At 50.4% G+C, this 16,292-nt stretch overlaps 1 protein-coding gene across 5 annotated transcripts in view; it reads left to right on the forward strand.

Annotated features, from left to right (window-relative positions):
• The window catches only part of Flot2 (flotillin 2), a 20,330-nt gene extending 5,213 nt beyond the window's left edge, over positions 1–15,117 (forward strand). The window contains exons 2-12 of one of the 5 annotated variants that reach the window (XM_021176202.2): positions 4,136–4,217; positions 8,013–8,103; positions 9,417–9,507; positions 10,400–10,523; positions 11,893–12,011; positions 12,119–12,232; positions 12,333–12,452; positions 12,531–12,745; positions 13,158–13,341; positions 13,627–13,776; positions 13,877–15,116. In XM_021176202.2, the coding sequence (XP_021031861.1) occupies positions 9,433–9,507; positions 10,400–10,523; positions 11,893–12,011; positions 12,119–12,232; positions 12,333–12,452; positions 12,531–12,745; positions 13,158–13,341; positions 13,627–13,776; positions 13,877–13,915 (1,140 nt within the window). In that variant the 5' untranslated portion in view covers positions 4,136–4,217; positions 8,013–8,103; positions 9,417–9,432 and the 3' untranslated portion in view covers positions 13,916–15,116. Of the gene's footprint in view, positions 1–4,135; positions 4,218–7,849; positions 7,934–8,012; positions 8,104–9,416; positions 9,508–10,399; positions 10,524–11,892; positions 12,012–12,118; positions 12,233–12,332; positions 12,453–12,530; positions 12,746–13,157; positions 13,342–13,626; positions 13,777–13,876 lie in introns of all 5 variants that reach the window. The other 4 variants (XM_021176198.2, XM_021176200.2, XM_021176199.2 and 1 more) reach the window with 4 other exon arrangements.
• Positions 15,118–16,292: the final 1,175 nt, after the last annotated feature.

Raw genomic sequence — 16,292 nt, forward strand, 5'->3', positions numbered from 1 at the left:
GGCGCACGCCTTTAATCCCAGTACTCGGGAGGCAGAGGCAGGCGGATTTCTGAGTTCGAGGCCAGCCTGGTCTACAAAGTGAGCTCCAGGACAGCCAGAGCTATAAAGAGAAACCCTGTTTTGAAAAACAAAAAAAAAACTTCGTGCAAACAGGAGGATAGCCGGCCAGTCTAGCTTCAGGTTCACTGAAAGAGTGCCCCCACCCCCCCCAAAAAAAAAGGTGAAGTTGTTGAGGAAAGAATCCAGTGTCGACCTCTGGCCTCCACATGTGCCTGCATGGCCAAGGGGACACCACACACACAGGTACACACACAGACACACAGTGGTGCTCCGGCTAAAACTAATCATGAAGCTGGGAGATCCCTTTCAGGGGAAGAGGCTGCTGGGAGTAGGGGCAGCCTGCCAGGCCCGAGCTTCCTGTTACTGCCTCTGGGAACCTGGCATGTGGCCCTTGGCTATAGCCAAGCATGAACTGTGACAGGCTGTTCTCAAGGTCAGAGACTGAGTGAAAGGTAAAGGGCACACACCCACCATCCTGTCCCATTTGGTCCCCCACGGGTACTGCCCATTCCCACAGTGTATTTGAGAAGTCCCCTAGAGCTTGGTCAAAGGTGACCATGTACCAACCCTGACCAGAAACAGAAGATACAGGAGCTGTGATTTTTTTTTGGCCCTCTTCCAATTTCATTTGATCCCAAGATGGTTTGGGATTCAGAGTAACTGCCTGTCCTCAGAGGCCTCTCTTACAACACCTCCCAGGGCAGAGACGCTCCTGAGTGCTTATCTTGGAAAGCAGCCCCATGGATAGGTCTTTCCACTCCAGAAAAACAGAGTTAGCACTGGTTAAGAGGTCAAGGACAAACTGAGCCGAAGTGAAAGCCTATCTCAGAAGGGGGGAGGGGGTCGGGCAGTGGGTTGAGGGGGATGGAGAGATGGTTCAGTGGTTAAGAGCACTTTTTGCTCCTAAAGGGAACCAGATTTTGGTTCTCAGCACCCACCCATATAAGGCAGCTCACAACTGCCTGTCACTCCAGTTCTTAAGGATATGATAATCTCTGGCCTCTGTGGATGCCTGCCCTCGAGTGCACAATACACATAAATAAAAATAAATCTTGGGAGGAAAGCTGGGAATGTCGACGCACACCTTAATCTCAGTGCTCAGAAGGCAGGTCCCCTCGTTGAGGCCAGCCTGGTCTACATAGCAAGTTACAAACCAAATAGGTCTATATAGTAAAACCCTGCCTAAAACCAACCAGAACAAACTGTCTTAGTCAGAGTTTCTATTCCTGCACAAACATCATGACCAAGAAGCAAGCTGGGGAGGAAAGGGTTTATTCAGCTTACACTTTCACATTGTTGTTCATCACCAAAGGATGTCAGGACTGGAACTCAAGCAGATCAGGAAGCAGGAGCTGATGTGATAGAGGGATGTTACTGGCTTGCTTAGTCTACTTTCTTATAGAACGCAAGACTTCCAGCCCAGGAATGGCACCATCCGCAGTGGGCCCTCCCACCATTGAGAAAATGCTTTACAGCTGGGTCTCATGGAGGCATTTCCTCAAGGGAGGCTCCTTTCCCTGTGATAACTCCAGCTTCTATCAAGTTGACACACAAACACATCACTATGAAGTCTCAACTCTTAATTTCTTATTCATCCCCAAGATCTAAATAACGTTAAAAGTCCCACAGCCTTTGCAAATTCTTACATTTTTTTTTAAGATTTATTACTATACATAAGTATACTGTAGCTGACTTCAGATTCACCAGAAGAGGGCATCAGCCGGGCGTGGTGGCACATGCCTTTAATCCCAGCACTCGGGAGGCAGAGGCAGGTGGATTTCTGAGTTCCAGGACAGCCTGGTCTACAAAGTGAGTTCCAGGACAGCCTGGGCTATACAGAGAAACCCTGTCTCGAAAAAAACAAAAAACAAAAAAAAGAAAAGAAAACGGGTTTTCATGACAATTTTAGGATGTTTGCCTCCCAAGGGCAAGGGCCTAGGTTGTTTTTTTGTAATGGGTTATATTGTCTCTGGAGACCTGTCTAATCAGCACCACAACCATCACCAATAACTATAAAACAGAACAGAAATAGACGTCGCTTTGCTCAAGGAGGAAGATACTGAAGTAAGGGAAACAGAGTGGGTGTTCCTTGCAGTAACCCAAACAAAGCACATGGCTGATGCAAGTGTGTAACTGCTGGTGCAGGGGTTTTGTTTTTAAAGTCAGAGTCCCATTATGATAGACCTGGCTGGCCTGGAACTCACAGAGACTGCCTACCTTTATCTACCAAGTTCTGCAATTAAAAAAAAAAAAAAAAAACACACAAAAACATGGTTGGTCTTTCTTGGCTTCTTTTTAGCTATAGGATTGAGCCTGGAGTTCTGCATGTTAAGCACTCTACTACAGCCTTAGTTTCTGGAGAATTCTTACTCAAGAAAACTCCCTGCACAGATGGAAATATATTTATATGGTACACAAAATGGCAACCACTAGCCACATGTGGTTGTTGAGCACTTTAAACATGGCTTATATGAATCTGTTTATTCCAATGTCAGAAAAAAAACCCAGGTCCTTGCACATGAGCTATATCCCCACCACCCTTGTACATTTGTGTGTGTTTGTGTGCTTGCCTGTGTGTACACCACTACACCTAGTTTATGCAGTGCTGGGATTCAAACCTAGGGCTTGTGCATGCCAGGCAAGCATTCTAAGCCCCAGCCCCAGGGTCTGGTTTGGTTTGTGTACTGGCTGGTTTTGTGTGTCATCTTGACACAGGCCGGAGTTATCACAGAGAAAGGAGCTTCAGTTGAGGAAAGGCCTCGATGAGATCCAGCTGTAAGGTATTTTCTCAATTAGTGATCCAGGGTGGGAGGGCCCATTGTGGGCAGTGCCATCCCTGGGCTGGTAGTCTTGGGTTCTATAAGAAAGCAAAGCCGGGCGTGGTGGCGCACGCCTTTAATCCCAGCACTCAGGAGCCAGAGGCAGGCGGATTTCTGAGTTCGAGGCCAGCCTGGTCTACAAAGTGAGTTCCAGGACAGCCAGAGCTATACAAAGAAACCCTGTCTCAAAAAAAAAAAAAAAAAAAAGAAAGAAAGCTGGCGGGCTGGAAAACACTGACTGCTCTTCCAAACTCCTAAGTTCAATCTCAGCAGCTACATGGTGGTGTGTCTAAAGACAGCTACAATGTACTTAATATAATAATTGATAAATCTTTGGGCCGGATCAAACAGAGGTCAGGAGTTAAGTTCACAGCAATCACAACCAGATGATGGCTCACAGTCATCTGTAATCACATCCAATGCTCTCTTCTGGTGTGTCTGGAGACAGCTATAGTGTACTCATATACATAAAATAACTCTTAAAAAAAAAAAAGCAAGCTAAGCAAGCCAGTAAGCAACATCCTTCATGACCTCTGCTTGAGTTCCTAACTTCCCTTGGGGATGAACAGCAACGGGGAAGTGTAAGCTGAATAAACCACCGGCTTGTTTTTGCTTTTGAAACTGGGTGTACACCACCATGCCCAGCTGCAAATTGGCTGTCTTAAAAACTAGGTTCTAAGTCCCTGAGAACTTGTATTTATGTGTAATCATAGCACCTGGTAACCAACAGTAACTGTTGTCAACTCTCAGAGCAAGTCAAGGCCAGAGTTAAGCTGGGTATAGTGGTACACAGACTTGTAAGAAGCAGGAAGATTTAGGATAGCCTGGGCTACATAGTAAGCCCTAGATTCAAAAATTAAAAAAAAAGAAAGCCAGACATGATGTTTTATATCTATAACTCATCCTTCAGGTAGCTAAGGCAAGATCATTGAGAGTTCAAGGCCAGCCTGGACTTTTCAAGTTTATATTTCCAAGACAGCCCCACTCAGTGAGCAGGTAAAGGTGCTTGCCACCAAGCCTGATAACCTGAGTTAGCTCCCCAGAACCCACCCACGTGGTGGAAGAAATGAGCTAACCTCCTCAAACTTTCCTCTGACTTCACACACACAGGCTGTGGCACACATTCATGCACACACAACTAATTGTGATTTGAACACAATTTTTAATATGTAAAATGGGCCAAAGTTGTTACGAGCGGATGGAGAGCAATAGCCCCAAGGACTGACTGACCGACAGTGGTTTCCTTTGCTTCCCAGGAGGCTGTTGTGGTTCTGACTACAAACAGTATGTGTTTGGAGGCTGGGCTTGGGCCTGGTGGTGTATCTCAGACACTCAGAGGTAAGGGTCTAGGGGCTTGGGAATCTTTCATCCTGGTGGGCAAGAAAGAGGGGTTTCCAGTGGGCCCATTCCCTTCACCACATAGCCAGATTGAGCATCTCCCATCCCCATCCCACCCTCCATCTGGCACGAGAAGGCCCCCATGAGGAGAAACAAACAAAAAGGGGTTGCTCAGGGTGCAGGGAGCACACATCAGGAAGGTCTGTCCTGTGGGTCTGTCTTAGTTGGGTTTTTGTGATAATAATAAAACACCATGACCAAAAGCAACTTAGAAAGGACGGGAAGTCTTTCTGCTTACAGCTTTTAGGTCATACTCCATCACTGAAGAAATCAGGGCAGGAACTCAAGGCAGGAACTGATGCAGAGCTGGACCCACCCACATAGATCAGTCTATGAAAGCATTTTCTCAATTTACAGATATATCTAGGTTTGTGTCAGGTTGACAGAAAACAACCGACAAAGCTCCTCCTTCCTCACTCCTACCCCAAGCCCCTCGTTACTGAGTGTTCTTTCCAATTGAAGTGGCCCTGCTTCTGTGTCAAAGACTGCAGAGCCATACCCAGGCGGAGTCTTCTGTTCTGTATTCTAGCTCCGTTCCTCGGGACGTCTTCCCAGGCTTATGTCTGCAGCCCTAGCATTCAGGAGGGCTGAGGTGGAGGGTTGCTGTAAACAAAACACCAGCCTGAGCTACAGGGCTCCAGTCCTGGTTGGCACACCCAGAAAGACCCTGACACAAAACATCTTATTATACCAAACTTGGTGGCGTATGGTTGTAATCCTAAGCACTTGGAAAGCCAGGGCAGGAGAATCAGTTCAAGGCCAGCCTCAGCTAGTTTGAGACCAACCTGACCCTGTCTCAAAACAGTGCACACACAAAAGTCTTAATTGTACCCTATCTGAAAGGAGTATACGGAAGGAGGAAACATCATCAGGCAGAACCTACATACATCCTCTCCTGTACGAGCCTTGAGACAATTCTGATGAGGGCAAGAGTCATAATGGATGTACAGCCAGACATGATCTATAACGGTGGGTTAGAGCAGGGTCTAGGGGTGTAAGAAATTCCTGCTGGGGCCTGCCAAGACAGTTTGGAATCCTAAGTCAGTATGGAAAGTCTCCAGACTGAAACCTGATAAAGGTAGGGAAGTTTCAGCTCCCAGAGTGCCCACTTCTAGCTGGCCCTGCTGGTGCCTCCAGAGTTCAGCACAGGGCCGAGTACTGCCTCCCCTGCTCCCTCAATACCCACAGTCCAGAAGCATTCCAGCCACCAATCTATCAGTACCCCCTTCCTCATGGTGAAATACAGGGCTCCACCCAGATCCGACTGGTCAGCAAAGAGCCCCATGTCTGCATGAAGTTGCTGGTGCTTGAGGTTGTTGGTGTCTGGGGCATACTAAGGTTGAGGGATGTGAAGGGTGACAATCACTGATTCCCAGGAACCCCTTTCCACTCTCCTGTCTTCTCCTTTCACCTTAGCTTTCTCACCTAAGGGATCCGGCAGGACTCTTGTTTCCCAAGGTCAACAGTGTCATAATCATTTTGTCACACCTGGATAGCACCTGGCCTGCCAGAAGACACGGGAACAGCTTCCAAAGAACCCACACATCAGGCTCTAACAGCTGGACTTGGCCAGAAATGGGTGCTGTGTGGGTAGCAGTTGTTAGGCCAATGGCCCTGTGTCCTCCACATCTCACATCTCCCACTTCTAGTTCTTGCCCCCACAGAGCTCCAAGACAGGAAGGCTGGGCCTCCCTGACAGGTAGGGAGTGAAAGCTGAGGGGTTTACACCTCATTCTTGGAATGAGGCTGACCTCAAGTTCAGCATACTCCCTCCATGTGAACAGTCTTCACCCGCGCTTCCCCCTGGGACATCTCCATAGCCTGGCACCTTTACTTCCCTAGCCTAAAGAAGTGGCGTATTCACGAGGAAAGATCTAAAGTTCAGTAGAGTTGGGCTAGAGAGTTCTCAGTTGGCAGGCTATGCTATAGACTCTATCTCAGAAAAGCAGGGGAGGGGAGATTTGACGCAGTGGTAAAGAGCACTCGTTGCTCTCGCAGAAGACCCAACTTCAGTTCCCAGTACCCACATAGCAGCTCACAACTATCTATAACTCTAGCCCCAGGGGTCTGATGCCCTCTTCTCATCCCCTCAGGAACCAGGCACACGCATGGTACATATCATACTTGCAGGCAGACACTTGTACACATAAAAATAAATTTTAAAAGTCTTTAAAAACAGAGAAGAGACTCAGACATCTAACTCAGCCTCACTTTGAAGAACTTTCCATAGCCATGGTATATGTGACCCGGCTATGGTGTCAGCCATTCTTCCCCAGGCTCAGAGAATCCTCTTGCTTTTCTCTGCAGCAGCCTCCTCAGCGTTCCTGAGGCCCTTGTATGAGCAGCTCTCTGCCCCTTTTCTGAGTAATTCTTTCACTTCTGGCCTCTGAGCTGCAGCCTCCCCTTCTTCCTGTTTCCCTCCCTCCCCCACCCCCTCCTGTTCCCTTCTCTCCTTTCCCAGAAGAAAGCTCTGGTGGGTTCCTGTCTGAGCCAGGTCAAACTGGGGTAAAGTGGTTTAGCATTTGTCAAGCATGTACAAGGCCCTGGGTTCCATTGCTAGCACTAAAAATAAAAATGTAAAAGGTACTCTTAGGCCTAGGAGGGCTAGTGTTAAGGGGTCAGATGAAGGCAATGTTTGCATGGCTAGAGACCCAGGCTGCAGCTATGAACCCAGCCTCTCCCACCAATGAGATGGGAGTTCTGTGTTGCCTGTCCCTCTCCAGCCTTTCCATCCCATCTGCCTGCTTCTGCCCCATTACTCTCAGCCTCTGCTTTCTCCTCCTTGGGTTTAAGGAGCCCATTCACACTACCTATGGCCTGCCTCTGCCTACACCACTGCCCTATACTTACTGGCTGGAGTGAGCAACAGCCTACAGGCACCTTTTATTCTTGCTTGCTTTAGTTTTTGGTTGGTTGGTTGGTTGGTTGGTTCCCCACCCCATCATGAGACAGGGATTCTCTGTGTGGCCCTGGTTGTCCTTGGACACACTCTGTAGATCATTCTGACCTCAAACTCAGAGATCCACCTGCCTCCTGAGGGCTGGGATTAAAGGCCTGGGCCACCAACATACTTGCTTTCTTAGCTAGTACTCTTTTCTTTGTCCGTGGCCACCTTTGGAATTCCAGGTCCACCCCTGTGACTGTTCTGGCCTAAGTACTCTCTCTTCCCCAGCCTTCTTTAATCTCCTTTCCCAGTCAGATATCCCAAACTTTCTTTGGGGTTTCCTGGATCTAAATTTTTTTAAGTGATATTAACCCCAACCTTGAGGGTCTATACCCCAAATATTTGCTTGCCACAGCTTATTAATTCCCAGAGTAGCGACTTCATCCTAATTTCTGGCAACAGGTTTTCCTGTGTTAGGAGGGTGGAGATAAGGCTGAATTCCCTAGATTGTGGCAGGAATGTCTTGGAAGAATGATGCTGTTGCAACCTGGGTGCCTGCTCATAGGCCTCCTGGCTCTGGACACTAGCAGACTTCTCCCCCAGCCCAGCAGCTCCTCCATGGAGAGGATTAGAGACAAGAGGCTAGAAAGCCTCAAGCCAGCATGGGGGTACCTGTGTTCTCTTACAGCCTGAGACTGTGCTGGCCTGGGTGGGTGGAAATACTGAGAGCACCACACCGTACGGCAGTATATCAGGCATCAGTGCTTATCTGGTAACCACTGTGTGTGTTTACTGTGTCCCTTCCCACCCTTCCTGCCCCTACCTTTCCCTATGCCCCGGCTGCTCCTCAGACTGTCTCTGGAGGTTATGACCATCCTGTGTCGCTGTGAGAATATTGAGACGTCGGAGGGGGTCCCGCTATTCGTAACAGGGGTTGCACAGGTAATAACTCACCTGCTTCCTCCTCTATGTCTAACTTTCTCTTCCTGCCCCGCGGGGCCTGGCAGGCAGAAGCCGGATGGACTCTCCTCCCGAGTGTGTGCCTCCCTCCACTCCCTCCTCGCTGCTGCCCGGGGGCCAGGGTAGATTCAGGCAGGTTCTCTAGGTTCCTTGCCACTGCCCCTTAAGACTACAAGTAGAGAACATCAAGGGATTCTGGAAGTTCTGCCAGGTCACCCAGTGGGCACCATGCATCCATAGCTGGTGAGTCTGTTCTTAGCTAGATTGCTAAGCAGTTCCAAGGGCTTTGCCTGTGCTGTGCAGATTCCCAGTGTCCTCACTTCACGTGTCGTCGGCTCTCTGACATCAGAAGCCCCAAGAGCACTGACTAGCACCTCCCCAGGCTGGAGAAGTTTAAACAATACCTTGCCCTTCCTTTTCCTCAACACTAATTGTCCTGCAGCCTTCTCAGGCTAAACTCCAGCCCGCCAGGAAGGAAGGAGAACCTCCTTCCCCACTGGCCTTCCCTCAGCAACCCCATTGCTGCCTCCACCATCACTATACCTGAACCCTCTGACAGTGCCCAGGCACCTTTCAAGCTTAGGTAGACAATGAGTAGTTGGGTTGTTGGTACACAACAGCTCTTTCTAGAATCAATATGCTAGTGTAACCCCAGCCTGCATTCCCCATGTGACCTGCCTAGGCCCAATACCAAAAGGTGGCCTTCAAGTCATAGCCCCCACCAGGGGAAAGAGACCAGACAGCTTCCCTGGCAAGGAGCAAGTGTAGGGGTATTTATATATTGGCCTAGCAATGGGCATACCCTCAGCATGCCTGCCCAATAATTAGCAGAAGTTTCTAGATAGCCTCCCAGGGGTATTGAGTATCTAAGGAGTAAGTAGGGACCCCTGGGCAACACTCAGATAACACCCATGCACACCCTTCATGACAGTTGGAGTCCCAGTACCTGCTTTCTGTCTTAGGACACACAGTCACTGCTACAGCCTAGGCTCTCCCTGTCCCCAGCGGCCCCAGAGCACCACCATAGCCTCTTGCTTGTTTTACTCACGGTTCAAGCCAGGATGATGAACAGAGAACATATGCACACATATGCCACCCCCTTTCCTACTTCCCCTAGAGCCACCTGCTCCTACCCTGCCCTCCCTCATGATCTTTGCACACACAGCCAGCTACATATCTCTGAAGACTCCTCTATACTTTGGTCTGTCCCAGCTGGGGCAGTGAGGTACTGGACCCTTCCACACCCCAAGCCCTGGGCCCCTAGACCCATGCCCCTGTTTTGCATTTCTTGGCAGGATTTCCCTAGAGATTATGACGTTGCAGCCCCGCTGTGAGGACGTAGAGACGGCCGAGGGGGTAGCTTTAACTGTGACGGGTGTCGCCCAGGTATAGTAACTCAGCAGCCCCACGCATGTCCATTGAGGTGCCTCGTCCCCATACTGGGGTTTGGGGGGAGGAGAGGACACCAACCAGGGGATGTCTCTCTCAAACTCCTGTCACCTCTACTGCAGGATCATCATCATTGGAACATGCCCACTTGGCCCCTTGGCCACCCAGCAGAACTAACAGACACTTTCTCTCCTCAGTGGCCCTCTCAAGACAAAACCGGTGCTGAGGGCTCCTGCCTCACTAACCCACACTCATTTTTTACAGGCATCGGACACAGCAGAGCACAGGGTTCAGGCCTTCCTTGTTTCCTGGGTGGCTTCTGTGAGGCAGAGGCAGCTTGGCCTCCTCTAAGCCTTCCAGGAGTCAGAGGCTGCAGCTCCTCTCCCTCAGCTGGGGCCTGGGAGGGGGTACCACCCTAAGCCACCTCACCTTCACAGGGCAGTGAGGTTCTACCTGTTATAGTCTCTGACACGGGAGTTGACAACACCTGCGGAGGCAGAGACACTGTGGGTTGCATCCTGTCTCCTATCCTGTCTACTCTCTGCAACTCCATTTGCCTGTCTGCGTCCTTTTCATACTCGCTGCCCCTAAGCCTGAGGGTCTCCCCTCTGTAGGAAGGCGGGAAAAGGTGGGTAGTGTGGGGGCAGTGGACTGGAGGAGTGGGAAGATGAGCCCCAAGTGTGAGGGAATCAGGGCCAGTGAAAATAGAATCCTCGCTGTAGGAGCTTCCTGTGCTGCAGATCTCCCTCCAGGGCTCTCAGAAGTCCCCTTGCAGCTCCAGGGCCAGCAGATCTAAGAGGGGCAGACAAGACTGCCAGCCCCTGCATCCCGGGGGCTGGGGCCTCCATCTGCCATCCAGCTGGCTCAGGTGCCTCTGTGTCCTCAACAGGTGAAGATCATGACAGAGAAGGAGCTCTTGGCTGTAGCCTGTGAACAGTTCCTGGGCAAGAACGTACAGGACATTAAGAACGTCGTACTACAGACCCTGGAGGGGCATCTACGCTCTATCCTAGGTGAGGCCCCGCCCAGACTCTGAGTCAGGGCCAGGAACATGTGCATGGTGGGGCTGGGAGTCTGTCCCACTGAGGTTTGAGTAAAACATTTTTCTAGTTTTTAATTTCAAAACTCAAAGTGGACTGATGGTATAGTTCAATGATAAAGCTTAGCATACAAAAGGCCCTGGGTTTAATCCCCAGTGCTAGAAGAAAAAAAAGAAAGGAAGAGAAAAAGAAGGAAAGAAAGAGGTAGACTTGGGGAAATAGTTCAGATGGTAAAGTGCTTGCCTACAAGCAAGAGGACCCCAGGTTCCATCCTCAAAACCCAAGGGTTTTTGGGTTTTTTTTAAAGATTTATTTATTTATGTATTTTATGTGTATGAGTGCTGTCTTCATGCACACCAGAAAAGGACCTCAGTTCCCATTACAGATGGTTGTGAACCCCCATCAGGCTGCTGGGAATTGAACCCATGTCCTCTGGAAGAGCAGCCAGTGCTCTTAACCTCTGAACCATTTCTCTAGCCCCAGAACCTAAGTGTAAGAGGACACATGCTGAGAGTGGTGGTACACACCTTTAAACCCAGCAGTCGGGAGGCAGAAGCAAGTGGAGCTCTGTGAATTTGAGGTCAGCTTGGTCGACAGAGCAATTTCCAGGACAGCTGGAGCTACATGGAAAAACCCTTTCAAAACAAAACAAAACAAAAAAAAACAGTCACTTTATAGTCACTTTATGGTGACTTTTTGAGAACCTATCTCAAAAAACAAGGTAGACTGTGCCTGAGGTGTGACACTCAGTGTTGACCTCTTGCCTTTTTAGGCACCTGAACACACATGTGCACCTATACATACAAACATACAAAAACAATACTAATAAAAATTTTAGGAGCTGGAGAGGTGACTCAGTGGTTAAGAGCACTTGGCTGCTCCTCCAGGGGACCTGGGTTCAATTCCCAGCACCCACATGGCAGCTCACACCTATCTGTAACTCCAGTTCCTGCAGATCCAACACCCTCACACAGACATAAACTACCCGATGCAGGCAAAACATCAATGCACATAAAATAAAAGTAAATAAATTACTTAAAGTTTAAATTAAATGCACATTAAAAATAAATAAAATGTATTTATTTTGAGAATTCTTTTAAGTGAGAACTTGAGCAGGAGGTCGTTGAAGCGGCAGATGGCAGACTGCTCGGGTGTCGGTACTGCTGGGGACATATTTGCTCATTCAGCACGAAGCAGCTCAGGGTTAAAAGAAAGAAGCCCAGGAAGATCCAGCTCAGACTGCTTGCCCCTTGCGTGCACTCAGGCTTGCCCTCAGACACTCCCTCCCTTTCTCAGCTGGCTAGGCCTCTGGAGACTGGCTTACCATCTTTCTGTCCCTCAGGGACTCTGACTGTAGAACAGATTTATCAGGACCGAGACCAGTTTGCCAAGCTGGTGCGGGAAGTGGCGGCCCCCGATGTCGGCCGCATGGGCATCGAGATCCTCAGCTTCACCATCAAGGTGAGGGATAGGAGTGGGGCCGACCCTGGGTGCGCCTGGGAGATGGGAGGGATGCCCTCTGTCCTTACGGCTGCTCCCTAGGACAAATGGCCCCCTTCCTTCCTTAGGATGTTTATGACAAAGTAGACTATCTGAGCTCCCTGGGCAAGACACAGACTGCTGTGGTGCAGAGAGATGCAGACATCGGTGTGGCAGAGGCAGAACGGGACGCAGGCATCCGGGTATGCAGCGTTTCCCTTTCACGCCTTCGGGCAGGGACCTCTGGGTTGATGGGGCTGTGGTCCCTCAGTTTAATCCTCACTATACCCTTGCTATCCCCAGGAAGCTGAGTGCAAGAAGGAGATGCTGGATGTGAAGTTCATGGCAGACACCAAGATCGCTGACTCTAAGAGAGCCTTTGAGCTTCAAAAGTCAGCCTTCAGTGAGGAGGTCAACATCAAGGTGAGAAGCCAGAGGTCCCCGGGCATAGGACTCAGGGTGTACTGACTGCCCTCTCACATGCCAATCCTCCTGCTCCAGACAGCTGAGGCCCAGTTGGCCTATGAGCTGCAAGGGGCCCGAGAGCAACAGAAGATCCGGCAGGAAGAGATTGAGATTGAGGTCGTACAGCGCAAGAAGCAGATCGCTGTGGAGGCTCAGGAGATCCTCCGCACGGACAAGGAGCTCATTGCCACCGTGCGCCGCCCTGCAGAGGCTGAGGCCCACCGCATCCAGCAGATCGCTGAGGGCGAAAAGTGAGAGCCTGGGCCCAGGAGGCAGGCTGGTCAGGCCTCTGTCAGGAGAGCTCTCCACTGCCCCACTACAGCTTGGAAGCTATGCAATCCCTTTGTCCAAGTCTGATCCTTTCTACAAAGCAGATAAGCCCCCAGGCATGTCGTCTGGGAGGTTCAATAAGTTAAGAGTCCAGGGCTCCTTGGGATAGTGCTTAGCACAGGGGGCCTTGTGGTTAGACCCTTCCCACTTGGAGTTGGGAACTAGTGGCTTGTGTTCCACAAGAGCTAACAGGACAGAGCATCACCTTCAAATGTCTCCCATCCCTAACGGCCATCAGAACGGAGTTGAAGGGTATGCTGGGCGCTGGGCCCCAGGTAAGATTTCAAGGCACCAGCATCTCTTAACTGAACTGCGTGTCCTGGGCTCCCTCAGGGTGAAGCAAGTCCTCTTGGCACAAGCAGAAGCTGAGAAGATTCGCAAAATCGGAGAGGCAGAGGCAGCAGTCATTGAGGCAATGGGCAAGGCCGAGGCTGAGCGGATGAAGCTTAAAGCTGAGGCCTACCAGAAGTATGGGGATGCAGCCAAGATGGCCTTGGTGCTGGAGGCCCTGCCCCAGGTGAGGTTCCTTCCCACCCAAGCTTGCACTCAGAGTTAGTCTCCTTGCTTGACCAATGGCAAGTGCCAGGATCTCTCTGGGCCCAGTGGGTAACCTCCACACTCATCAGGAGGGTGTGAGGAAAACCCTCAGCAGGTAGGCAGGATCCCTCCTGCAGACCCAGGCTGTCTGCAGCCATCCCTTGCTGCCTGCATTGCTTTGGGTGTGTGGAACATGGAGTGGAGAAGTGGGATGGACAGGCAAGCAGAGTCTCTCACTAAACCCTCCAAACACTCCATCTCCTAGATTGCTGCCAAGATCTCCGCGCCCCTGACAAAAGTCGATGAGATTGTGGTTCTCAGTGGGGACAACAGCAAGGTGACATCAGAAGTGAACCGGCTGCTAGCAGAACTGCCAGCCTCTGTGCACGCCCTCACCGGTGTGGACCTTTCAAAGGTATTCACCTTCCTAGCGGTGGTGGGAATCCCTAGACAGCCTAGACTGGAGAGGCTGGTGGCTTCAAGGCAGTAGCCCTCACCATCTGTCATCCTTGCAGATACCCCTGATCAAGAACGCCACTGGTGCACAGGTGTGAGGCTCCTGCACACTCAGCCTCCAGCAGCTGCCTGCCCTTCCAGCGCCTGTTTTAACGTCACAGGAACAGCGAGAACATTTCTGACTCTGGTGCCTTATTTTGTAGGGACCAGAAGTGCTGCAGGTTCAGGCCATCTCTGGCTATCTTCCCTTCTCTCCTGTCTGCCTTCCTCTCTCCCATGCCCTCACATTAATTACCACCTTCATCCAGCCTGTCTCCTCATCTGCCATATGTGCCTCTTCCTCTGGCTATCTCTCCCCTTTCTCCCCAACTTCACACACATCATCTACTTTAACTGAAGTTGAAGTTGTGTATGATAATCACTGTCTGTCTGTGAGGAGTGGCCTCGCTGCTCCTCAGAATCCTGGTGCCTTCAAGTTCTACATGTATCTGTCTGTCCTCCCTGGCCCTGGCAGAGCCCAGCATGGGTACGAGGGTCCTGGGTAGGACACCCACTCTCCTCTCTCCTGGTCTGAATCTCCGAGTGCTGAACGCTGTTGCGGGAAGCCCACAACCCACACGCTCTTGCCCTTTGAGGCCTGAGTGGCCATGGCCTATTGGCCCTAGAGTAATGCCCTTGACACGCCGAGGCCCAGGCCTGCTGTCATACCTGCCCCTGTCCCCTGCACCATCACGGAGGCACAGAAGCAAGGCCTCCTGTCTATAGCAGCTTCCTCAGCTTCCTACTGCCTTAGGAGGCCCTGCTCGTGCTCAGGGACACCCTCCCTTGGCTTGTCCTTGATTGGTGGGTGGTCTTAGTCTGACCCCAGTAAGTCTTTCTGGGCTCAATGTCTAGCTCTGTTGGGGACAAGTAAGGTTTATAGGCCTTCTTCCTGCTAGTGCATGGAGCTCTCCCAGGGGGCCAGAGCTGTGCTAACCCTAAGAGAATCAAGTGCTGTAGACTGGCCAAACCTCATTCCCTCAATGCCATTTTCTTCTTGGCCAGCATAATGGGGTTCTAGCCATGGGAAGCAGTTAAATATTCTATACCTTTGCACCACTGGTGGCAGAAGAGGCCAATGCCCTGGTATCCTAGTAGGGATACAAGGGTGTCCCGTGGGCCCCGTCCCCACCCCTGGCCCTGCCCAGCCTGTGTAGCTGTTCTGCATGTGAATGCTGCATGTCTGGTCCGGGATTTGGATGTTGCACTACCCCACTGCCTGTCCCCCTCTGGTGAAAATAAAGATCTCTTATACCCACACCTTTCATCGTATATTCTGTGAGGAGAGAAAGTAGGGACCAAGAAACAGCCACATAATCACTTTGGCATCAGGGTTGCTCTTTCCTTCCTTTGCCACTGGGAGGCATCAGCACACTGGCCTTGCCCTCAGTAGAGACTGACCTTGGCACTGAGGCAAGGGGGCGGAGGATGCAGAGTGGGTAACAGGTCCTCAGCCAGTCCTGAGTCTGCTCAGCAGTACAGCCCGATTCTCGGGCTTAAGAGCATGAACTCTGATAGGGATGCCTGTATTCTAAGTTAAATTTTAGTTTTGTTGTTGGTAAACAACTTAATCTTGAAGGCCTCAGTAATCTGTGAGGGGTTTGCTTTGAGACAGGGTCTCATGCAGCCCATGCTGGTCTCAAGTTTGCTATGTAATATATCTGGCCTTGAACTCCATTTTCCTCCTGCTTTCCTAATGCTGGGATTACAGACATACGCCACCACATCCGGCAAGATTTCTTAATGTAAAAACAAGAGTAGGGCTAGGGAGATGATTGTGTGGGTAAGAGCAGTTGCTACGCAAGCACGGGGACCTGAGTTCTCATCCCCAGCACCCACATAAAAACATAGTATATCCACACACACCTGGAACCAGTGTAGACTAGGGCAGAGATAGGATTGCTGGAGATTTCGGACAGTCAGCCTAGCCAAAAAGAACTCTCAATGGAATAAGGCAGAGTAATAAAGGGTGCATGCACCTGCACATACATCACACATACACACAGACATATCACACACATGCACATGGGGCTTCGGAGGTGGTTTGTGGTCAAACTGCTTTCATAAAATCCTGACTGTCAGAGTTCCAATTCCAGGACCCTGCAGAAAGGTGAAGGAAGAGAACTGACTCCTTTGTTCTGTCTGTCCACAGACACAACTGCATATGGGTCTTAGTTTAAAGCTAGCCTGGTCTACATAGCAAGTTCAGGCCAGCCAAGGCTATGCAATGAGATCCTGCCAAAAATACTAAAATGGGCTTGACAGCTCAGATCTCCAATAGCACTCGAGAAGTAGAGGCAGGAGGATTGGGAGTTAAAGGTCATCACCAGCTACACAGCCAGCCTGAACTGTATGAAAACCAGTCTCAAAAGAAAGACAGTTGAGCCTGTGATCTCAGGACTCAAGGTAGAGCCAAGAAGATTTTTTTACAAGTTC

The sequence above is a fragment of the Mus caroli genome, chromosome 11 (genome assembly GCF_900094665.2).
Source record: "Mus caroli chromosome 11, CAROLI_EIJ_v1.1, whole genome shotgun sequence".
Taxonomy (NCBI): Eukaryota; Metazoa; Chordata; class Mammalia; order Rodentia; family Muridae; genus Mus; species Mus caroli.